At 35.7% G+C, this 24,509-nt stretch overlaps 5 protein-coding genes across 9 annotated transcripts; 1 reads left to right on the plus strand and 4 right to left on the minus strand.

Moving 5' to 3' along the window:
• Positions 1-456: 456 nt before the first annotated feature.
• LOC111781062 (flocculation FLO11-like protein) lies at positions 457-5,680 on the minus strand. Its single transcript, XM_023661471.2, has 5 exons — positions 4,832-5,680; positions 4,466-4,583; positions 2,746-2,857; positions 1,154-2,200; positions 457-960 (listed from the first exon to the last, which is right to left on the minus strand). Exons 1-5 carry the CDS (start codon positions 5,028-5,030, stop codon positions 703-705), a joined length of 1,734 nt encoding a protein of 577 aa, XP_023517239.2. The 5' UTR covers positions 5,031-5,680; the 3' UTR covers positions 457-702.
• Positions 5,681-6,843: 1,163 nt separating this feature from the next.
• LOC111786468 (arginyl-tRNA--protein transferase 2) lies at positions 6,844-10,944 on the plus strand. Its single transcript, XM_087124443.1, has 6 exons — positions 6,844-7,133; positions 7,724-7,762; positions 7,970-8,120; positions 8,600-9,742; positions 10,045-10,369; positions 10,601-10,944. Exons 1-6 carry the CDS (start codon positions 6,995-6,997, stop codon positions 10,715-10,717), a joined length of 1,914 nt encoding a protein of 637 aa, XP_086980569.1. The 5' UTR covers positions 6,844-6,994; the 3' UTR covers positions 10,718-10,944.
• A 426-nt stretch (positions 10,945-11,370) lies between these two features.
• Positions 11,371-14,584, minus strand: LOC111808577 (Yippee family putative zinc-binding protein). Of its 3 annotated transcripts, none has more exons than XM_023694982.2 (6): positions 14,073-14,584; positions 13,776-13,882; positions 13,385-13,428; positions 12,906-13,014; positions 12,766-12,821; positions 11,371-11,714 (listed from the first exon to the last, which is right to left on the minus strand). In XM_023694982.2, the coding sequence occupies exons 2-6, from the start codon at positions 13,869-13,871 to the stop codon at positions 11,615-11,617; spliced, it is 405 nt and encodes a 134-aa protein (XP_023550750.1). In that variant the 5' UTR covers positions 13,872-13,882; positions 14,073-14,584; the 3' UTR covers positions 11,371-11,614. The 3 variants fall into 3 exon arrangements, with proteins under 3 accessions (XP_023550750.1, XP_023550669.1, XP_023550465.1); XM_023694901.2 differs by having other exon boundaries at positions 13,776-13,873; positions 14,073-14,580; XM_023694697.2 differs by lacking the exon at positions 14,073-14,584 and having other exon boundaries at positions 13,776-14,032.
• A 529-nt stretch (positions 14,585-15,113) lies between these two features.
• Positions 15,114-20,208, minus strand: LOC111793536 (putative zinc metalloprotease EGY2, chloroplastic). 2 transcript variants are annotated; one of them, XM_087124447.1, is made up of 12 exons: positions 19,869-20,208; positions 19,676-19,745; positions 19,044-19,175; positions 18,516-18,566; positions 18,297-18,410; positions 17,539-17,613; positions 17,344-17,449; positions 17,156-17,249; positions 16,693-16,843; positions 16,126-16,333; positions 15,703-15,863; positions 15,114-15,523 (listed from the first exon to the last, which is right to left on the minus strand). In XM_087124447.1, exons 1-12 carry the CDS (start codon positions 20,021-20,023, stop codon positions 15,275-15,277), a joined length of 1,566 nt encoding a protein of 521 aa, XP_086980573.1. In that variant the 5' UTR covers positions 20,024-20,208; the 3' UTR covers positions 15,114-15,274. The 2 variants fall into 2 exon arrangements, with proteins under 2 accessions (XP_086980573.1, XP_086980572.1); XM_087124446.1 differs by having other exon boundaries at positions 18,297-18,407; positions 19,869-20,188.
• A 283-nt stretch (positions 20,209-20,491) lies between these two features.
• On the minus strand, positions 20,492-23,401 carry LOC111793562 (Nucleolar histone methyltransferase-related protein). Of its 2 annotated transcripts, none has more exons than XM_023666759.2 (6): positions 22,980-23,177; positions 22,765-22,860; positions 22,337-22,438; positions 21,724-21,919; positions 21,120-21,327; positions 20,492-20,915 (listed from the first exon to the last, which is right to left on the minus strand). In XM_023666759.2, the coding sequence occupies exons 1-6, from the start codon at positions 23,004-23,006 to the stop codon at positions 20,888-20,890; spliced, it is 657 nt and encodes a 218-aa protein (XP_023522527.2). In that variant the 5' UTR covers positions 23,007-23,177; the 3' UTR covers positions 20,492-20,887. The 2 variants fall into 2 exon arrangements, with proteins under 2 accessions (XP_023522527.2, XP_086980589.1); XM_087124463.1 differs by lacking the exon at positions 20,492-20,915 and adding an exon at positions 23,184-23,401 and having other exon boundaries at positions 20,951-21,327; positions 22,980-23,075.
• Positions 23,402-24,509: the final 1,108 nt, after the last annotated feature.

Consider the following 24,509-nt stretch of genomic DNA (forward strand, 5'->3'; position numbering starts at 1 on the left):
ATCTGCCACAATCATGCAACTAAAAATTTTTGAAAGACAACTCATTCAATCAATACTCTAATTAGAGTCTCGTTTCAAGCCCATTAGATAATGTTCGGTCTTCCTTGCAATAAGAGTACAAACATATAGTACTACATATCCATGCATTGATTTATTTAAAAACAATCCTAAATTCGAGCAAGACGACGTAAAACTGACCAAGAAAACACGACGACATGATTTTGCACTAGTTGGGCAACAGCATCATTGATATTCATTCTTTGACTAGGAACTTGAGCAGAACATGCAGCTGCTACACCGAAAATGGAAAACGGGCACTCTCTAATTCTTGGTGATTGATTAGCCTACAGCATAGCATTATTGGTACTGGTTCCCTCCAGTTCATGAAGGCTAGTTGTGGGATCTGCTATTGTCGATAGTTAACAATCAAAAGTTAAGTAGAAAATACGTCAACCGTGTCGAAAATGCGTAAGAACATAGTTCAGCATATAACATGTTCCTTTGTTCCTCTAAGCCATACAAAGCTCTGGAGTTACATAAATACAACAATCAGCGACTCAATAAACTTTACATCAGTCCTAGACACATGATTTGGTTATCACTTCCATGATTATCATCTTTGTACCATCATGAAAGTTGATATCCAAAATGAAACACTTGATTGATCAGAATGGCAGTTTAATTCCAAATGAACCATCAGCTTCACCTAGCGCACAAGCTGCGGGGTGATCGACCTCCTCTCTCGCTGCCAATTTCATCGTCAATTTCATGTGAATCTAGACAGAGTCCATTATTATTGACACTCATTTCAGAACTAGCGTTGCTGCTCGTGGCAAGAGGGGAGTCTGAAACACTGATATTTCTGCTTCGAGATGGCCCAGACCGTACGCTATACATTGAAGAAGCTGGAATATTTGTCATCAATGGGCGTAAATTACCTGGAATGCTTCGTCTTATATCCTGCTCAAGAAAAGTGTGCATAGCGTTAAACAAGAATATGCATTGAAAAGAAATCCCTGTGTGAGTTTGACATTGCCTATTGATCTTTTCACTTTCTACCGACAGTGAAGTTTATCCAAGAATGACGATAGAAAGGAAAAATAAAAATTCCCTTCCACAACAAAGATCCTTTGAGAACAAAATAGATACATACCATGTGTCTTATTGCCATATCCAGAGACTTCTTAGATAGTGTTCTCCCAAAGCCAGTGCTATCTGGTGATGAAGACTTCCCAGACAGATTCCCATGAGGTGAATGTTTGTCATCTTGCTTGGGAGGGACCAATTTGCGCATGCTTATAACCCTTTCAACCATTTTCGTCCCTATTAATACAGGGCTTATGTTGTCATTAGCTTTAGAATGCATACGGTTAATTGCAGGGACAGAACCTCCACTGAGATGAATACTTCCATTAGGTGCACGTCCTCTAGACGGAGAGCAAGATTGTCTTCTTGGCCTACCATTCGGAACAGGTTCTACAGAAGAAGATCGTGCACTGGGTGCTCCAGGCCGACCCCTTGTGGCTGAAAGTGGCCTTTCAGGAAGTGATGTTCTTAAATTGGGTGGAGCATCGAGTGAGAAACCAGGCATCTCTGAAGGATTCCATGGTCTGGATTTTACTGTTGGGGAAGCTCCCCTTGATGGTGCTTGATTCCTTGACACTGTTGGGGATGGCCTTGAAATTGATGATGAAGACTTGACTAAGGAAACAGGTGCACTTGGTGCACTAGATGGTGTGGATGGCCGACGAGTTGGAGTTGAGGCCCTTGATGTGGGCTTAGCTGGAGGTACAGTAGGTCTGGAAGTCGGGGTTGATGATCTTGCTGTTCTTGTTGGAGTAGAAGATCTCGAAGGAACTGAGGACCTAGCAGACGAAACCGTAGGCTTACTCATGGTAGCTGTTGGCTTGGCTGAGGCAACTGCCAGCTTATTAGAAGTTGCTGCAAGCTTAGCCGAGGAAACTACTGGTTTATTTGAAGGCAAAGTTGAACGGGAAGTAGGCGTCGAGGATCTGGAAGTTCTAGATGTTGTGGTTAATGTAGGGCGTCCAGTTGGGGTAGCAGGTCTTGATCCAGGACCTCCAGATGATGAAGGACGACGTGTGCCTACACTTGAGGAGTTCAATCCTGGAGAAGAAGTTGCTTGTTTTGGGACCAAGTTGCTCCTCGTAGTAGTAGGTTCTTGTTGGAGATTTCCGAGCTGAAACCACAAAAGGAAACATATTAAAAAACAGAGAAAATTAATAACACGACAAAAATAACTGCTATTGAAATGTGTGAGGAATATTCAAAATTATCAGATACGAGCATAAGATTGAAAAATTGTTAGGTGTCATTCTAAGCGTAAAATTCCAAGCAATTCAAGAATGTAGGCCGGTAGATTTTCTCTTGTCTATAAACGAAAGATCGATCCGACTTGCTCTGATAGTGAACAAACTATGACACTGGCATAAACATACTTGGGAACAAAAACATCAAGCTTAATATAATCATCTACCAAAGGAAGAAAATAAACTCTTTTGCCTGTCTTGAGTGATTTAATTTCATGATGAGACAAAGTGCTGAATTCCAGCTTTTTCCTACTGAACTTCCCAAGAAATGAATTTCCACAATGAAACGCAACGTGGAAGGTTAAAAAGAACTCTTTAACAAGTATAACTATATCTATGTTTTTAAGAACCAAAGATACTCAAATCTCACCATGTTCTTCAACTTATTGAAGTTGAGACTTGAGAGAGAACTTACTCTAGATTTCAGCACATTGGATCGACCCATTGGAGTAGCATGTCTCATTGAGACCCTTTCTGAGTCTGGTTCCAAAGATGGAAAAAGAGGAGTTCCAGGAGGAGTTAGGAGCCTGAAAACAGATCAACCTCTGGTTAATTTAACTGGTTCTTCAATTCGCACGAAGTAAAAGGCATATCCAATCATAAAGCAACTAGGCATGAACCATTTCTAAACCCAAAAAATAAATGTAATAAGCATTCCATTCTTGGAAAAGATACTTTTCACTATTGACATGTGATTGAAAACAGCTACGTCCAGATGTAAGCAAAAGGTACTTCTTGATAATCTTGGCTGCAACTCCCCACCAAAACCATTTCTTTCCCCAGCAATTAACACAACGTTTCAAACAAATCTAGTGTACTGGGAAGAGTCTCTTTGGGATCCCCATGATTCTAAAGTTCCAATAGATATAACCTATGATCTGTGGCAAGGGGTAATCAACATAAATATTATTCTATCATGTCCAATATTTTTTTACCACAAAATCAACATTTCTGCATAATAGTCTTTGTTAAGAGGACTTTTTATTATAGATGTGGTTGACTAGACAAGCTCACACTCCTTGACTAATCCTACGGAATTATCTAATCTTACCACATTTGATTTTAGGAAATTCAAATATTATTTAATTTCCTACATAGACTAGTAACCAAGAACCTATGACATCAAAAACATTTAAATCCATAGATTGAGATTTCCACCACCAATCAACGTTGCCTGTTCCAGAAGTGAAATTAATGATAAATTTTAGGAATTCTACTTCTGCACCAAGGGTTGAGGTCATGCAGTATCACATTAAAAAATTGAGACATTTTCATTAAACTTGAGATGTCACTAGAATTCAAAATTGGAGATGGAAGAACCTCCTTTTCTTTCCATCTCCACCTATTCCACCTTTTCTTTCCATCTCCTTTTTTTTTCTTTATTTGCATGTTTTGTTTTCTTCTCACTCCCTTTGGAATTTTTCTTGTTATAAAAAAATAGTTTTAAGTACCCTGTACTTGTTTTTACCTTTCTCTTAAATCATGTCTTTAGTTCTTAATGAAACTAGCACACATGCACACAAATTACGAACCATATGTGCCATTTCAATCAAACATAAAAGGCCAACTAAACAAATTAAACCAGATAGGTGCTTTAAACCGTTTTACATCATATTGCAAATGTCCCACACAATAAATAACGAAATATCAAAGGAAAAGATTTGACTTGTTTCATCGAAGTCAAATTCAACCAACTGGATCGGCCTTTACTTGGTTTAATGGACTTGTCAAAAAAAAAAAAAAAAAAAAAAAAAAAAAAAACTACTATGTCCCATTGATTGTTAATTAAACACTATTGTTAATTATGACAATTTGCCTTAATTTTAGATTCTGTCAAATGTAAGCTTATTCAAGTTATGGCATTATATCTTCTATGTAGATGTTAGTCCAGATGCATAGAATAAGAACTTGTTTTGATTTCAAGGTTCCTATCTACCTTTTTTGTATATGTGTCTATTACCCAATACTAACCTGAGGACGTGCCATTTGGGAACCCTCCCAAGTCAATTACTAATACCAAGACATTGAGTAATTCTCAACAATATTAATGATCGGTTAATCCAGGATAGAAACAGCGATATATAGGAATATTCATTCAATAAACAAAAACGAGAAGTGTAAGGCGATAACTTTACCAATCATAATCATTTTTATCATTGTCAGAATTAAGAAAATCATCGGCACCAGTCTTGCGAGTAGGAACTGGGGTAGCTGATGAGATATTAAATATTGGAGAAGTTCCTGGTTTTGTTCCTGCACAAAACAGAAATTGAATTCGATAAAACGTAGTTACAGAAGAGTATGCAAAAATAGACGTCAAAGACAACGTGGATTACTCCTTTTCTTTCTGGATCAGTATTCATCTGATGGACAAAAGAACAAGGGCTACAAAACTTTAACTCTCGATTAAGAAAGGATTCTAGAAAGCTCCAGAACAAGGCCATAAAATAAAATTCAGTGCAGCTGAAGTGGAAGTCCAAGGTTTGAAAGAGAGGCTATACCTAAAGGCGCATCGAACTCTTCCACGTTATTAGAGAGAAGATCATTCCTCTCTTTCTCACGCTTTCTCATTTCTAAAAACAACGCAAGCTCCTCCTCCTTATCTTTCATAACCGACGCCCTCAGTCCTCCAACTTGCTGCTGCCGCGGCTTTGCCGGAGCTTGTATTTGCGATTCCAAAGCCCTAAAACTACGATTCATGTCTAAATCCCCCGAGTTTCGTGTTAAAAAATTTCAAAAACCACAGGTAGCCGAGAATACTTCAAAGCCAAAACAACAAAAAAAAAAAAAAAAAAAAAAAAAAAAAAAAAAAAGGAAAAAAGAGAAAGAAAGAAGAAAAACTACGCAGTTCGTTTACGCTCTCAGCTACCAGAACAATATCCATACCAAAGCATCATGTCGACAGTCCCACACCTAAATACAAAACCAATTAGATCTGCAATGAACCTCCCCAGCCACAACACTTGCAAACACAACCTAATAGTTGAGAAATCCGCACTAAACTTCCTTATCCCACTAGAAGACTCTCTAACTCAAACACCACAAACTTCACAAAAAAAAAAAAAAAAAAAAAAAAAAAAAAAAAAAAGTAGTTGTAGAAAGAAAGAGAGCAGAGCGTCGAACTCAGTGCAGGCAGAGAAAATTAGAGAGCAACAATCAAAAGGAATTGGTTGCAGAATCCGCCATTGTTGTCCGATCGAGCTCAGAAAATCGAAAGAGGTGACATTCACAGGTCGAACGGTGCCGTATGGAGTGCGAAACGGGGAAAATACCGGTGAGTTTATGCACCAAGCTTCTCTTTCTTTCTCTTGTGTTGCTGTGTTTCCCCTCACTTGAAGTCTACGTTTTCGTGTTGGGCCTTTTAGGTGGGTCAATATTACTGGATAATCACGATTTTACCCCTTCATTTCTTGCACACAAGGGCCTTGGTCCCCGTTGTCTTACAAAAATACCCCTCCATTCTTCCTCATATTTTCGAATAGGGCTTTCTTTGGGGTCGTGGGGTAATGATTCCTTTAGCTTATCACTCCTCCTAACCTCTCATCTTTTGAAAATGAAGGATTTTAAATTAGACCTACTCCCTTAACCGCCTTTTTAAGTCTCACCTTTTATTTATTTATTTATTTATTTATTTTCATTTTTTTCTAATTTTAAATATCTTTTATTTATTTCCATAATTATTTTCCTTATAAAAAAAAAAAAAAAAAAAAAATCAACAAATTAATGAAAGAAGTCATAAATAAAATTGTAATCTCTGACCATTCCAAATATAGACTTTATACTTTTTACATATTTATTATTTTACCTATTCAACTATATTATTTTATTTACACCACAATTCTAACTAAATTTAATTTTTATGATAACATATTCGTAATTATTGAATTAAAAAATAAATAAAGGTATATTATTTTGTTGTTTGACTTTATAAACTTTTTTTAAACCAATAATTTGGAATCAATCAAAATTAATCATTTTATATTCTATTAATAAGACATATATTCACATCGCTATCCTTAGTTTTACACCATTGAAAGAAAAAAAAAATCATTATAGTATATTTGATGTTATATTACAGGTAGATGTGACATATATAAGCAAATACTATAGAGTTTCATGAGTTGTCTTTAATGAAATTAATATATGCAGTCATATTAATTGAAATAGTTTTTTTAATTTAATAAATGAGTTAGAGAATATTCAAGCATTTTATCTATTTGTTGGGACATATAGCTGAACTATATGCTCAATTTGGATGACACATATTAAAATAATTATTCGAAAAAATATATCATAAAATTAGATTTATTTTTTATTTTAATTTATTAGTATAATGGGAGATTGTTATAAACATAATATAAAAAAAAAGTTTATATAAGCAAAGATATTAACAAAAATAATAATAATAATAATAATAACTGGATTTTAACTTTTGTTTCTTTCTTTATTAAATCAAGTATTTTATTTATTTATTTATTTTATTTATTGACCAACAGGGTGTAGTAGTCAGTTTATTACTTTAAAATTCTGGTTTCAATGGTTTAAGACGATTCTTGTAGAAAATCAGAGTATGATTATTTGAAAGTCTACCATTTTCAGGTTTTAGATTGATACAGAAAGCATAGAGACGATAGGTGATATTGGTGTTGTGAAGGAAATCGAAAATGGCCGGAAAGATGAGCGACGCGAGCAGTAGCACAATTGGTGGTGCGGAGAGAGGGGAAAGCGTTGTTTATGACTGTGGAAGACGAAAATCTTCTTGTGGCTACTGCAAATCGGGTTCTCGTGGCAGCGTCACTCACGGTCCGATTGATTTTTATTAAATTTCGCGAACTGTTTCTCTGTTACTTCTTCTAGCTCTTTCGTTTCATCGCTAGCTGCTTTGATTATTTGTTTTATCTGTGAATTGGATTCTGTCAATTTGGTTTGGGATTTTCACCTGTGAGATATGTTGGATAATTCTTTGATGCAAATTGCTAAATGTTTTCTGTTCTCTTATGGTTCTGAACTCTGTTTTGATGCATATCTGCACCTTTTTCTTTGGTATTGAGAGCTGTGATGGAATTTCAAGTTCATGTGATAGTTGTTAAGAACTCTGTATTGGTTACCTGTTATTTTCTCATCTTTTCCATTGATTTTCGATAGGACTGAATGATACGTATGAATTGTAGTTTTTAATTGAGGGAAATGTCCACATTAGGCATTTAAAACATGAATAATCAAAATATTTCTTGGCTGATGCGTTCTTCTGTCATTCCTGGCTTGATCCTTTAGACAATGCTTATAAATTTCTATGCTGCAATTTGAGAATTTAGAAGCTGAAAATGATTATAGCATTCCTGATCATCATTGATGTTGGCTTTTATTATCTTGGTTATTTTTTTTCATGGCAGGTTTATGGGCAGATAATCTTACTGTTGATGACTACCAAGGTTTGTTTTCCTGGCTCTTCTTTCAGTCTTTCCAGGACTTCCTTTCTCTATGCAATCACAGTTCATGCTGCATTTTCAATTTTGTCTACAAAACTTTCATCATGCTCGCATATTTATCGATCTATAGTATGGATGCTTGATCATTTTCTGAAACGGTTTCTGGCAATTTTATGTAATATAGGCTATATATTTTTACTTGTTTCACAGATCTCCTTGATCGTGGCTGGAGAAGATCTGGCTGTTATCTCTACAAACCTGAGATGGAAAGGACATGTTGCCCTTCTTATACAATTCGTTTGAAGGCATCAAACTTTGTTCCATCTAAAGATCAATTACGAGTGTTTAGACGGTTTCAAAGGTATGGTTTTAAAATATTTTGGTGTTTAATTTTCTATTTATGTTCATGACAATCCAACCTTTGCTTTCAACATATTTTCTTGAGGTGAAAGATGTTGTCATTATCCACATTTGATCATGGGGGAGTTTGATGAGTTAGAGCATGTTTGCGAGTGATTTTGGAATAACCAAAATTACTTTTGTCATGTCCAAAATAACAAAAAACTAAAAAGGGCACGAATGAAGTGATTTTGGTCAATCTAAAATCACTCACAAACATGCCTTTAGTGGGTTCTAGTTATAGAAATGAAACTTTGTTCTACACTTTTTGTTCAAATCGACCTTAAAAAACAAATTCTTTACCTTATTTCAGTTGGTCCAATGGGAGTTGTTTCTGTAAACATTTCATTTCTTTGTCATTTTAAAATCAGACCTGGGAGGAAATACAATTGGATGCAGGCCGACCAGTTTCACATCTGATGTGTTTCTGTCTGTCTTTAGGTTTTTAGATGGAGAGTTGGAACAAGATAATCCAGTGGAGAACACAGAAGCTTCAAGTGCTTCCAAGAACTGTAGCTATGCACTTAATGGAGATTCTCACTCAGTAGAAAATAACTCACTGTCCTTTAAAAATAAAGAAAACGAGGAAGGCCGCTTTATACTTCATCTGTCTGATCAGGTCGATGACGCCATAAGCTTATGCTCCGAAAAAGGCGATCTTCCCCGTAACATACAGTTTTCAAGAGCGTCTGTCAAAAGGGTTTCCCATGTAAAGAAGAAACTGCTGGTTCAAGGATCAAAGGATCTTGTATACTCCTGCAATGTTGCATTCCAATTGTCTGCTAGCATAAGGCGTGCCCAAGTTGGTGAGATGAAAGATGATAACTTATCATCATCAGCGAGTAACACAGCAGAAACTGGGTTTGTTCCTAAAATAATAGCTGAAAAGTTGGTAAATTACTTGAGCCAGATTGATGAGCTATCTGGTTTCTCAATCAAAGCATGCAATGGACATATTAACTTTTATTCTGATAAAGGAGAAGCTTCCTTTTCCTCCCCTAAGGATGCTGAAAGGGCCACCATTTCTCAAGAAACTGCTAAAGCCAGAAGTAAAGATTCCCATATGGAGAAGAACTCTAAATTTTCTTCACAGAAGAAACGAAAGTTAGAGATACGCCTGAAAAGGTCCAGTTTTGATCCAGTAGAATACGCTTTGTATAGACGTTATCAACTTCATGTGCACAATGATACTCCAGAACGTATATCAGAAGCCTCATACAGGAATTTTTTAGTTGACACCCCCCTCAACTTTGTTCCCTCAACTGGTGATGGTACAGTTCCTCCCTGCGGTTTTGGTTCTTTTCACCAGCAATATTTGATTGATGGAAAGTTAGTTGCAGTTGGTGTTGTAGACATCCTTCCAAGATGTTTATCGAGTAAATATCTGTTCTGGGATCCTGACTATGCTTTCCTCTCTCTGGGCAAGTATTCAGCCCTACAAGAAATAAACTGGGTAAAACAAAATCAAACATATTGTGCCAGTCTTCAATATTATTATCTTGGTTACTATATTCACAACTGTGGAAAGATGAGATACAAAGCAACATATTGCCCATCGGAGCTTCTTTGTCCACTTCGTTACACGTAAGTGTTTCTCTGCAGGTGGGGAGTTATTGAGGCTGATTTCTTTACTTGAATGTGTGGGAATAAAATGAGTGTCTGTCCCAGGTAGCTTGAGTCAGTTTAGGGGTTTTATTTAAAAATTCTTTGATTTCCATTTTCATCGCAATTGATATTAGGCAAAACCGAGAGTAATAGAAGCTAAGGTACTAGAAATTAGGAATCGTCAAGGGACTAGAAATTTATCCGATCATAAGAAACTTGTTTCTATCAATAAGATTGACCAGTCGCTTCAAATTTAACCCATGAGTTCTGTATCTCCTCAGGTGGGTTCCATTTGATGCTGCGAAGCCATTGCTGGATCAAAAGTCTTATGTAGTCTTATCAGATTTTTCACTCCAAAATAAGGAATCATTACCACTTCAGGAGGTGCCGAATGATATGCAACTCAAACAAGATGATGATTTCCTGGAAGAACCAAACGATTCTATTATAGATGAGGATGAGGATGATGAAATCACCGAGGCATACTCCTATAGTTCTGATGACGATTTGGACCCAGAAAGCAGTGGTCTGGCCTCCTCTGAAAAGGAAGATGGAGATGTCACAAATATATTAATGGACATAGACGATTCCCGTATGAGATATAAGGTATATACTATCATTTTGTTCTTAAGATTTCGTGCTGTGCTTCAATCCTTCACCTGCAAGTTCATGTTGGTAAAAAAAAGAAAAAGAAAAAAAAAATGCATAGTTGGATGTATTCCATCTGAATTAAGAATCCCTGTTTCAAACTGTTGATGTTCTTATTTCTCCTGTTTTTTAATGCTTTTTTTTTTTTTTTTTTTTTTTTTTTTTGTCTCTTTCTTACTTAACTTAAAGGACATACGACAAGCCATCCCCCCCTCTGGGAGAAGTTACTTGGAAAATCAGTTGCTTAGATACAAAAGAGTGGTTGGTAAAGAGCTCTCGGAAAGGATAGTTTATACCCTTCGGTGATCTGTAAATGCAGCACTGCAGACTCCAATTCCTGAAGCTGTCTCAGAGTTTACCTTCAGGGCTCTCTCTGTTGATTGTCTATATAATTTTCTCTGCCAACTACATTTGAAATTACGTTACTGACTACTAAGCATGTGAGGCCTTCCATTTTCATTTTTCCTTGTCAAATGAGGACTGCTTTCTGAAGTCATGCTTCTGTTATAAAAAGATAGGATGCAGTTGTGATAGTTTGGAATGTGTTACTGTTGTCATGCCTAAAATAATCCCCAAGAACTTTTTTTTTTTTTTTTTTTTTTTTTTTTGCCATTTAATTGAATATTATGGAAAAATTAAGGATTAATTTTAATTTGTTAATGAAAAATCAAATCCCTTTGTAACTAATATATAAAAGCTTTGTTCAACAGGGTTCAACAGTGTTCATGGGTGCATTAGTGGATGAATAAATTCCTATTCAAGTTTCTACCATATATATTTGTATTATTTTTTTCTTTTTTCTTTTGAGTTTATTTCATATTTTAAATAATAAGTTTCCAATCAATTTTTTAAGGTGTCTAAATAAAAGCAAAACTTATGAGTTTATTCACTGGTATAAAGCAAACTAATAAACTCAAAATTCAAAATAACAAAGATTAGAGGCAAAAGAAGACCAAAACTTCAATGAAAAACATTCCATCCTGTTGCAAAGTTGAGGAATATCATCAAGTTAAAGAAGAATCACAATGAAATGTGTCCAGTTCGGTTACAAAGCAGCAAGCAAGTTTAGTAGCTGTGCTGAAATGAGGAACTGATGAAGAACAATGAGTTGAAGAATATGAACATTGGAAGAGCAGAATGTACAGTTTGGAATAATGAGGGGAGTAGGCATCATCATCATCATCATCATCATCATCATCATCATCAAGCTTCATCTGCATCACTTCCTCCACCATGTGCTACTTCATGACTTCGAGCATGGCTGACCCAATAACTGGTTCCACCAGGGCCTGACACCTTGAACCTGTTCATCAAACAACAAAAATGCTTATAACCCTAATTCTATTTCCCCTTCCCTTGTAACTTATCTTCCACAAATTTTCAACCGCATGGGCATACTACTATATTAAGCTTTACTACTACTCTGCAGACCTCTCAGATATACATATATATGTAAGTATTCAATGTGATAATAGAACGTTCGAGAACGGTTATACTCGATAATGAGATCTTGTGCAATATGGAATAATTTGTGGTTATTTTGATGAAAAGTCGCTTTCATTGAGATCAAATGAAAGAATACAAGGGGAATACAGAAATACCACCCCCAATAGGAGTCGTCGAATGAGCCTAAAAAGGGCTCCAATCAAGCAAAATAAGTCCTAAAGGGTGATTACAAAAAGCTTTATGAACAGAAACCTAGAGAGATGCATGAAATCTAATAAACCCAACCTAACCCCAAGTTCTCTTCAATCCATGTCTCTTTCTTACCAAAGGACCCCATAAAATAGCACGAAAACAAAAACAAGCCAACCACGACAAACGACCTGGGTGGGGGTGGGGATGATGAAATTATTATACGTTAAAATGAAATTTGAAGTGATCTAACAAAAAAACGAGGGGAAAAAAAGGATATATCTAGACTCAATAATTCAAGATATGATTTTTAATTGATCGTTGTAGCTTAAGCTACGATAATTTAACATCTAAAATTCTGAGGTCGTTTTCAGTAGTCTTGCAAATCAGTTCATCATGAACAATTTCAGCAATGATATTATAAGCTAGGAAATGATTGGACACCTTACGTGTGGCCAATTACACCGACACGATAGGTATATTTGTATCTTTTCGATTATTGGACAGTTAAAAGGGATATAAACATAATGAGATAACAAATCTATTGTCATTCATGCTCCTTCATGTAATATTTTTTTTCCAAAATGATTAACGAGGAGCTGATTCAAAGAAGCAGATAATATCATTTTCCTAAGCAGGATCAAGAAAGATGGTCTTTTCAGAGCAAGTTCATGTCTTAAAAGTAATGATTCAAAGCAAGTTACTGTAATATTACTTACCGCTCCAATACTGACTTCCCTTCTTTGTACTTCTGGTTCTTTTCAAAGGCAGTTTCCTGAAGTGAACGATCAAAGATCATAAAAAAGAAGAACATAACAGCATACAAACTTCTAAGCTTTTCTGCTTTATGATATCTTACGTATGTCCATCCCACAATTGATCCACAGCCAACGCAGAAGATATCAGCAACGGTATGCATCCCCGTCATCATCATTCTCGTTTCTTTTACTCCAACAGTGACATTCACTCTGTTTTAAAAAACAAGTTTGGACTCAATTCTTAAAGAGAACATGAACAAATAAGCAATTTTATCACCATATAAAAGACGGTGAACCTTCACTCCTAAAATGACGAACACATTCACTTGAATTATACAAAAAACCAAAAACAATAGCGAAGGAAGAGCGGCAATGTATACAAAAGTTATGAATCAGAACGATAAGAGGAAAACTACATCTTAAAAGGAGCAGTTAGGTAATGAAAAGAGGAGATTGAACAAGTTAGGATTTGAGCTTTATCCTGTTCTTTTAGTCTGTGATTGGAAAGAAAAAAAGGGGGATTGGGGATCTTTAATGGAAACATTTGGCCAAATTACCACTATCATCCACGAAAACTTACACTTTATTGAAGAGGTAAGCTTTCCCATGTCTGCATTGGAAAGACTGAATAATAGAAACAAACACAGGAAACAATAAAGTCAGAACGCTTTTCTCCAATGACATTCCTAGAATCGTTTAGTCTGAAAATGAACATTCAAAGGGTAGAGCCAACAAAGAGCAGCTATAGAGGCAACATATATACTCAATCAAATTTCTAATTAAATTTAGAGATCATCAAGTTAAGAACAGCCCCTAACAACAACAACAACAGTTTCAACAGTCCAACACCATATTTTTGTTACAATATTAAAGGGTTAGTCAATATTCTCATCGCATCGGAAAATTTACGAAAAATTGAGGGAAACAATGAAATCAGAAATCAGAAATGAAGAGTTATTGTGAATGAAAACCTTGGAAACGATGTCCTCATAAAGAGCAAGATGGGTCCGGCAGTGCTTGCAGCTATAGATCCTTCCTTCGAGGCTCACCACGAACAACCTCCCCATGACTACGAAATCTCATAAAAAGAATCGAAAATGGAGAAATCGGAGATCAGAAACAGAGTAGTTCGAGATGAAGAAGAAGAAGAAGAAGAAGAAGAAGAAGAAGAAGAAGAAGGGGAGGAAGAATGAAGTGAGAAGCAAGAAAGAAATGGAAGAAAAAGAGAATCGAAATGGAAGAAAAAGAGAATCAAAATGGAACTTTACCTGTGTTCTCAGTTACAAGAAATATGCACACAGAAGAAGCTTGGCCATGTCTCGCCAACTATAAATACCACTTTCCCTTCCCCTTAACCCAATGCCATGTGGATGCTAAATGCAAATGCAATCAACTTTTCCTCTTCCCTTTTTTTTTCACTCCTAAATTATTATTATTATTTTTTAAATTTAATCTCTGAAATTCACCCAATTTTTAAAATTATTTTCTCATTCTATTTTTGGATCATTTTCTACTCCCATCCATTTCATCTCCCAAATCTTACAGCTACTCCCCGCCATCGCTGCTAAGCCCATCATCGCTGCTAAGACCATTTTGAGAAGCGAAGTCCATGAAGCTGACTGCCGGCGGCGGTGGGCGGCGCTGACTGTGAACTGTTAAGGAATTAGCGACCGAAAGGCATCGTCGTTTCGAGGTTTTGTTGAAGCAGCGAAGTGAGCAGTGGCCCAAAGATCAGAATCCTCCCAGAGAATGGAAAAAAAAAATCTACAATATTTATAAATATATATTTTAGAGAAGTAACTGTTAAATTTTATGTTATGATTAAGATTTTAAAAGAATTTTATAAAATTTATAATTAAAAAAATGGATACCTACATGCCTAACTATTTAATATAGCTTAAAAACAAAGATAATTGCGCATAATTTGTTTATTGATCGTGAAAAGACACCTTTTCTATTTGTTTTTTTTTTTTTAAAAAAACAATGATACCCTTTGTGGTTGCCTTAATGGAAACATGTCTTAATTTATGAATTTAGTTTATCAAACATTAAACTTTAAATAATTCAGTTCCTAAACTCTTAAATTTTTAATTTCATGAATTTACTAATCATAAAATTAAAAATTTACAATAATAAATCAACAAATCTTAAAAAAAAAAAAAAAAAAAAAAAAAATTAACACTAAATAAAAAACTAAACTTTAATTTATCCTAATTGGTTTCTTAAATCATTTTAACATATTAGAGATTCTATTTTATTTGGCAACTTAATAAAACATTATTACAATATTATACTTTATATACAGAGGATTGAGGGCAGTAATTTATTGACTATTGAATCCTAATCATGATGTATTTTTTGAGTTTCATGCATCATAATGGAAATAAACTAAAATGGAATTTGGGGAAAACCAAGTTTTGGGTTGCTACCAATGCACAACTGAGGCTATAAATGAAAAGGGACTGTAGCATTAAAAATTTGAGATGGCTTCTTCGGCAAAGGGGAAGGGGAATGGTAAGCAGACCAGCAACCCTAAAAGCAAAACTAGAATGCCAAGACCAACATACTTCTGATCAGGATCAGTGATTTCATCAGAAAGTGGAGCGATTGGACCTCTTTGTAGGAAGAATATCAAAGCCACCCAATAAAATGCTACATCACTAAACAGAGAGGCTAGTCCTAGAAGAACAATTGAGACGCCTGTAATTCGAGCTGATGCCTGTTTTAAATGAGAATTTGATCAGAAAAATTCGTTTTTTAGAGGGATGAAATTGTTTTATATAGTTCATCATTACTATTTCTAAGGGAGACTATTTGGGAACTAGATTCCAGGTGGCCGTGATCGATGTGTTAAGCATATTAGAGGAAGATGCAGCAAGTGAACTTAAAACAACAAACCTTTCTGCCCCATATTGAGAAGGCAATTCTTCCACCATCGAGCTCTCCCGCAGGGATGCTGTTGATGGCATTTATGAGAAGTCCAGCCCAAGCCCATATCACAAGAGGGTTCACGGATATAGGAGTTCCTTCCTTGAGGGCATCGCCCAAAACTAGCTTTGCTGAGAAATGGAAATTATAGCATAGATGTTAAATGTCTACTACACAAGCCAGAGGGCAGATTAAAAAAAATCAAGTAGTTGCTAAATTGCTGAGGCGGATGATGCCTTTGAAAGGGTCAGCCAATTCGGTTACTTGTTAAAGGGGAACTGGAGAAGCGACATGATCAGTTTAGCAAGATTTTCACCGACATTTTGGACTTTGAAGATGTGAAAGCGTTATGTCACTAGTAAAGATCCAACGTATAAAAGAAAAGATGATTACCAAGGCCACCGGCAAGAAATGACTCATGAAACACAGACGAATCAACGATAACTCCAATGCCATCACTAGGTGGCAAGATGAAACCTAGAATGTAAAGAAGGAAGCCCACAGAAAATCCAGCTAATGGCCCTGCTACTGCCACCTTCAGCAGATCTTCACGCTTGGGTACAATATTTAGGATCCGTGTGATTGCACCAAAGGAGCCTATCTGCCACCAAAAAAAAGTTCATTAGATTCGAAGATATATTTGGACAGAATTCTTCACAAATTGGCAGGCACTGAACGGAGAGAACACAACTGAAATCCGCTGGTAACAAGTTGGAAAGCGTAGTTGAATCGAGGGTATTGACACAAGGCAATATTCTAATAAAACCAGTAGTTTAGTTCTACCTTAACACATATTTTTCAAGCAAAAGCAAAATAGAAATACTACAAAAAGCATGTCGCACAATAAAACCATCCGTATGCCAGTCAATGACAAGATTGCCTCATGCAGGAAGATTGATTTGCTGTATGGTTAGATAAAACATTTCGTAAACAGCAAAATATTGGTGAATCGTATATTACCTGCCAACTAGGAACAAAGTATGGAATCCCAAACTTAACTCTATCTCCTGCAGCTAATATATGGCCGAGTTCATGCACTCCTAACACAAGTGCAGTTACTAAGGCACCAGATAGTCCATCTTTAAGCAAGTCAAGATTATCAAAAGTCGATCTGCCACAAAAAATAATAGATTAATAAATTCAAATGAGTACCTTACAAATGAAAGCAAATGCTAACTGGCAACAATATGTCAAGAAGCAGCAACAAAGTCCTTCACAAGTTGATATAATTTTTCTCTAAAAGACAGGAAAAAACATTGTACAATAGAAGCAGAGCATATTCACAAAAAAGAAATGGTAAAAATTTATAAGAACTGAAATTTTCATTAATTTAACAGAAAACAATACTGAAAGTTCAATTGTTCATTGGACCAAGGGAGAGAAGATCAATTCATGCGTAAGACATAAAGGAAAAATCGCATACAATAAGTTGGATTGCAATGCGGGGACATTTCGGAGAAGTAGAGTAAATACAGTAACCAGTCCAAACGCGGCGGCAGCAAACCATTCTGGGACAGCTGCAATTTTTAACTTTAATGTAAACATCATCATTCTCTCGAATTTTCAACTTCCACAAGGGTAAATAGCATCAATCACAAACCAAATGTTTACCTGTTGTCTCTGGTTGTAAGGTCTTTCTTGGAATAACAACAGCTACAGGTTTATCATCCTCTGGATTAATTAAAAGAAAAAGCTTATATACATCCCCAAAGTTATCCTGTATAGTTCCCAAAATATTACGTAAGCAATTCATTACTTAGGAACATTTAAAAATCAGCGAAAAACAACAAATGCAGACAGAGATACCTGCATTCTCTTTGTTATCTTTTCATAGCTCTTAGCAGCCTCTCCTCGCAGATTTCCTTTAAACAACACTCCACCCTAGTGGAAGTAACAAAAAAACAATTAACAAAGTTTATATATCAAAAGGCAAGGACAATCATATCCGGCCATCGGGTCATTTTGTCTACTCTCTATATTAGGTAGTTTCAAACATTCCTTCTTTTAGTTTTTCACATGTAATGACACACAGGATATTGTCAACAACTTTTTCTAGAGGTTAAGTTTGTTTATAGAATTTTCACGTGCAAAAAATTATTTTAATATCATTATTTAGAAAACTTTCATAAATGTTCAAGCTAGGTATGCTATAATTGGCACACTGGAAAATATGTTGCCTACTATAGCTTACTAATGATTTCTTTTAGATAACTATTTTGTTTAAAAAATGATAACATGAAATTTTAAAATTGTTTTGAATCACTTTTACATAAATATAGGTCTTAATTATCATTATACACTTTAAAACACTAATGACTAAATATATTGATATTATATCAACAAATATATTATTAGGTTTTAAATAAAGACATCTGCACATAATTCAAATGATAGGTAATTAATTAATCTTCAAATTAAGTCAAACTTGCTCCATTACAGCCCAACCCCCACTTTCATATTAATTATAAAAACTCAAGGAAAAGTATATATAAAATAATAATAATATATATATATATTAAAAAAAACAAACCATCAATAAAAAGGAACTTTCATGACCAACTCACCTCATATGGGTCCTGGCTTGTCACAAAGAAAGTATCAAATCCAAACACTTGATTCTTAAGAATTTCGATTGTTTCTCGGGGAATCCTGAATGATTCATCCAATTGTTGTGTCTGCTTGAAATTTTATCAAATAAATAACAGATGAGGAACGGAGCATGAAAATTTTCCTGTCATTCTGTTGCCAAAAAAAAACAGAATAAAGCAATACACTACAAGTACCTTTAGTCCTGGAAGTGGAGACCCACTAGCAACTTCTACATTGTCAATATCCTGTTTCGAAGTTTAAAAACTCTTCAAGTACACTGTGAACACAAACTAATTTTTTAACACCCCCCCAATGCAGGGTTGAATTTTAAAAAACAAAAAACAATGGAGAGACGAAAATTTTCAAGTAAAAATGACACTTGAAGAAGCATTCTTCTCCATAGATCATGATATAACCTTCTATGATATTAATTACTACAACTGGATTATATGCAGCCGCAGGGTCGGCAATTCTAATGTATATAAGAGTTCATATCACTGAAGTACCCCATGCTAATAAAGCCTTGCAGGCTCCAGTTGGAAAAGAAAAAATGTGAAATTGTTTTTCAAAATCAACATCATGTAGAACTAATCATCGGGTGAAAGCATGAAAGTTTATTTCAGTAGGCTGAAGCTACCAAGAACACTTTCTAACCAAAAATTGATTTCCAAGCCAGTTTCTTGATGTACGAAGGAATAAAACTTGTCGCCAAAAATACTTACCTGGATGTCACCTTGGTCCTTATTTTCAGCATTGTTGACTTCATCAACAGCCTGAGAATCGAGCTGAATTTTATCTTCTGTGAGGGAGTCGGAGGAAGATGGCTGATCATCACCTTCAGAGCCATCTTTTTCCTACAAACGGAGGCATAGCTTCATTAACTCGTTACCATTCACAGGAATGGCGAGAAGTATTAAGTAATTGTGTAACTCGAAAAGAAAAACGTCAATTTCTGATTGTAAATACACACCCCCTTCAAGCATCCAACGCAATTTTGTAAGTGATTTATTAAGCATATACTTTAAGAAGATGACACCAGGTTCTAGCGTTGACCATGACATCAAGTACTGTGCAATCTAGGATTCATGCCACAACATAAATTACGTGCCCTAAGTTGAATCAAATGGGACCTAATCAGAAAGAGGAGAAAAAACTTACACATTGAGGTGAAATTATAGAAAATTGGTAGAAAGAAATTGATTATAGTGCCTCCAATCCAACAGGAAAGTGCATTGTGGATTACGAAGCAATTATGATTGTAAAACTAATGAGAATCTATGCAAAACTTGAATAAACTAAACGAGCAACCACAACAGAAAAAAGAAAAAGGATTCGACTGCAGAATTACAAATACCTTATCGTTAGTGCCATCTGGTTCATTCTGCGTTTCAGTAACTCTACAAGCAACCCCTCGCTTTGCACGGCTATCAGTTAGAAGACAAAAAAAAAAAAAAAAAAAAAAAAAAAAAAAAAAGTAGAAAAAGAACCAATTCAATACGCTTACAGCCCTGCATTACGATCCCCCAATTCGAAACTAAACAAGTTACCTGGAAAACTGATAAAGCTTAAGGTCGCGATGAGAAATCCGTTGCTCCTTCAAGCCAGCAAACGAAATCAAACTAGGATGCAAACGAATGTAGCAGCAAGAACTGTAATGAGACAAGGGAAAGGAATTCCCGCGAAAAGTTGCAGGAAAATCCATTGAAGAAACTACCGAATCTAACCGAGTAGATGAAAGAGCTCCATTGATAAAGATTGAAGCTCCAAGCGATTGAGAGCTTTTCGACTGAAAATTACTGATTCGATGAGCGAGTGGAGGGAAGAAGATTCTGCGTTCGCGTTCGCGTTCGAGTCTTATCTGTTTCGGTTTTAGACGTGGTGCTGATGGATATCGAGAAATTAAGGAATAGATGAAACGGAAGTAAAGCGAATCTGAACTGCGAATTATTCCTTTGCACGTGTTAATATGGAGTGGATTAAAGATTTGAGGGCTTTTTAGAAACAAACAAACAATCTTGTGGGCTAATTTGCAATTATCTATTTTATGGGGCCAATTATGGGAACATGAGAATAAAAACCATATATATATATATATATATTTTTTTTTTTAACATATAATTTGTTAAGGAATTCAAATATTTTTTAAATAGAAATAAAAATCCAAAACAAAAAATTAATCCAAATTGTTCTAATACCCTCAGCTTTGGAGTTTCTGTTAGGAAACGAGTCTCCACAATGGTATGATATTGTCAGCATAAGCTCTCATGGCTTTCGTTTGGGCTTCCCCCAGTATTCCTCACTTATAAACACACCATCATTCCCTAAATTAGGAAATGTGAGACTCACTCCCAATAATCCTCAACAATCCTCCCCTCGAAGAAAGTACACTATAAGCCTCCCTTGAGGCTTATAGAGCTCTCGAACAAAATATGTGTTCCAAAGTTACCCAAATATGTGTTCCAAAGTTACCCAAAGCCTTCAGAACAAAGTCCACTATAAGTCGTGATTCCTAACCGTTTATTCGAAAGTTACCCAAGCAAACAAGAGAGGGTGAAATTTCTTTTCCTTACACCGCAAGCAAATGGGATTGTTTCCTGAAAAGAAAGAGAAAAACAGAGTATCACAGAGCTGAAGTAAACTACACAATTTATTTACAGCCTAGTTCTACATACAAACAACAGTTAAAACTCTAGTTTTACTGTTTATACTGTTTATACTAATCACAAGCAGCTCATGATTCTGAAGGCTTCACATCCCAACGATTCTTTCTTTTTCTTTGAGCATGAGGAATGAGTAACCTGGCAAACTCCTCAGGCAATTGAGCTGGTGTCAAGTGCACCAAGTCTTCCCTGTCGTCGCCACTGGAGGAGATCCACCCGTGATAAGGTTTTCGCCTCCTTATTTTCGGGGTATGTGCCGCCAGTAAAGACTGGTTCATAGAACTCCTTATAAAATGGTTATCAGCAACACCAGAACCTATATCCTCCTCCTTCCAGTATCTTTCATCTGCAGATTCATCACACATAATAATATTCTTCAGGGTCCTTCACCATGATAAATCAACAATGGCAGTGAAATCACACACAAGATCAACTCATAGTTTCTTTCCCAAGTAACCAATTGAAATCAATTATTGCCTTTAAAAAGCTGCTACTGTTATCCATTAGAGCATAGACTTTCTTGACCTCCTAAATCCGTTTATTTTGCACATTTGTAATAATCTAAATGTTTAGCTGGTTAGGTGTTAGTTCGGCCTAGAAGAGAATGTATCTAAAACAAGGTTACAAGTTTAAGGCCTTTACGAATATAACCTCATGAAATTACGATTAAAGTAACCGATAAAATGGTAGTTATAGAACGGCGAAAATCCATAAGTTTGGTTTGAAATGTCAAACTAGTTACCTGAATCATTTGCAGGTACTGTGGCTGTGATCCTGAAAGGTTCATTGTCCACGTACGATGAGATTACACCCTCAGTCGGTTTCACGGTAATCTCAGCCCCAGGATTAGATGTGGAAGCTTCATTAACAACATTCGAGGAACAGCCCGCTTCAGAGGTCTCCTGAAGATCTGCAATTTTTCCATCCTCTTCATGAACCTTCAAACAATGAGCATTAAAATATGGGGCAATGCTGAAGAGATAAAACAGTTGAAAGAATAAAATGTGTGCATTTTTCTGATAATTAGTTAACACTATTTCAACATAAGAAAAGTAAACCCGGTACGAGTTAAACAAAAACGATATATGCACGAGCAAATGTTGTACTCATTGCAAACAATTTGACAATGACTAGCAAAATAGCACACCCCATAATCACCAATCTGGGAATAAGAACTAGTTTGAAATTTTTGATCCGGAGTTTCTTTTGGAGCTAAACATTTCAATTCTTATTTGTATGCAACATACATCAATGGTTCTCCGTTGGAATTGTTAAACATTCATAAACCATTATACAAAGGCGAAGAACGTGCTTACATCAAGAATCAAATTCAACAAAAATAGTTGGAAACTAACCTTCTCTATTGCACCATCTTTCCGTTTCTCGAGAAGGGTATCAATCAAGAGAGTATAAGAGCCTTCTTCAATGAATACCCATCCTTCGTCTCCTCCATACACCTAAACCAAATTCTCCAAACACTGTATGAGATTATAGAACAAAGTATAGCGATGATTGGAAGAAAGCCAAAACGTTTTAGCAATGCAGCAGCTTCTTGAGTCCCTATTTCTAAGCACTTGCATTCAGATAATTGACCTTGAAATGGGGGAATCTAAAAACAAATACATACTTTCAAGTATTCAGGGCAGTGGCCATCAGACCATTTTATCCGCTTACTTTCTTAACTTTAAGACAGGAAAACAGAGAGACCCACAGAAGAAACACACACAAAAACGAAACAAAAACATGAATCATGTAGAACAGAGATGAAATTAGAAAAACACACACTGAGGAGCTCCTTGACCGTGTCACGAACCAACTTCGGATGAAATCCGAAAGGATTCATAGCATCCAGCGCAGCATCAATTCGTAAGTTACCCCGCTGAAATTCAAAATAGAGAGAGCCAAACAGGATATAATTAGAAAATTTGTATTAGTATTCAAAAGAAATGCAGAAATCTCTTCGCAACGACAAACAAGGTTAAAAAAACGAAACAGAACCTTTTTAATTCGCTCCCTGGGAGCCATTTATGAAGCCCAACAAAGAAACGTCGAACAAGCTCCAACTGAGAAAAACTTCCGGTGCTAGGGTAACCGAGAAACTTAATGAAGGAGGAAGTAAGAATCACTACACCCCACTCAACAACGCTACAATCCGCTGTAAACGTACATAAAAGAATGAGGGAAGAGGAAATTGGGTTTAGAAGAAACCTGAGAATCGAAAGCTTGAAAAAGGAGCATATCTCGATGAGCAGAATTGGATGGAGTGGGAATCAATATGAAGAGATATTGGGGAGAGATTTTGTTCAGAAATAAGAGAGAAAGAGGAATGTCAGTCGAAAATTTTGCGGTTTCTGGTACGAAGACGAAAGAGCATGCAGGAAGAAGACGAACGATTTTGGCGCAATAATCGAGTGTTTCTTTTTCTTCTCATTTATTTCTATTTATGTATATATTTATATTTTTTTTTTTTCTTAGTTCTGATAAGCGTTAAAGTTTGAATTCTTATATTTTCTTTCGATTTTATTTTTTATTATCGTTTTGAAATTGTTTGTATTTGCTGAAATTGACTTGATAAATTCATTAATTACCCCCATAAAGTAAAAAAAGTTACATGTTTTTGCTTTAATTTTTAAGTTAGTTAATGAAACGACTGAATATTTGAAATGATAAGAACGAAATAGTTGAAAGGATTCGAAATGGTAAGAACGAAATAGTTGAAAGGATTCTTATTAGCAGCATCAGAAATCAGGTGTCACAATCTTACTTTTTTGGCGATCATAGACAACATGCCTAAGACAAATATAACCATGACACTAGACACCAACATTATGCAATGTTTGTGCTTGATTGCATGCTAAAATGGCTGATATGACTCATTTCTTAAAAGGACAAACCTAGCTTACATTATAAATCTATAGCCCTTTGGTCAACTGTGTTGGATGATTAAAGTCCTACACCTAATTTAGGGAATGATCATGGGTTTATAATAAAATAATACTCTCTCCGTTGGAAGGAGACCTTTTGAGGAAATCCTAAAGCAAAACCATGAGAGGTTATGTTCAAAGTGAACAATACCATACCATTGTAGAGAATCATGTTACCATTGTAGAGAGTCATGTTACCATTGTAGAGAGTCATGTTACCATTGTAGAGAGTCATGTTCATCTAACATGGTATCAGAGTCATGCCCTAAAACTTAGTCGTGCCAATAGATTGGTAAATTCTCAAATGTCGAACAAAGGACTCCAAAAGAAAAAGGAGTCGAGCCTCGATTAAGGGGAGGCGTACTTTGTTCGAGGGGAGGTGTTGAGTCCCACATCGACTAATTTAGGGAATGATCATGGATTTATAATCAAAAAATACTCTCTCCATTGAAATGATCGTGGGTTTATAATCAAAACCACGAGAGCTCACGCTCATAACTTGATTTCTAATTAGATAGAAACCATTGCCAACTCAAAAAGAAAAGGTTAAAAAAAGGGCAGGGCTTGGCTAAATGGATGAAGATCTTCATCTTGAAACCAATTA

This window comes from Cucurbita pepo, chromosome 1 (assembly GCF_057944985.1).
Source record: "Cucurbita pepo subsp. pepo isolate OVF chromosome 1, ASM5794498v1, whole genome shotgun sequence".
Lineage (NCBI taxonomy): Eukaryota > Viridiplantae > Streptophyta > Magnoliopsida > Cucurbitales > Cucurbitaceae > Cucurbita > Cucurbita pepo.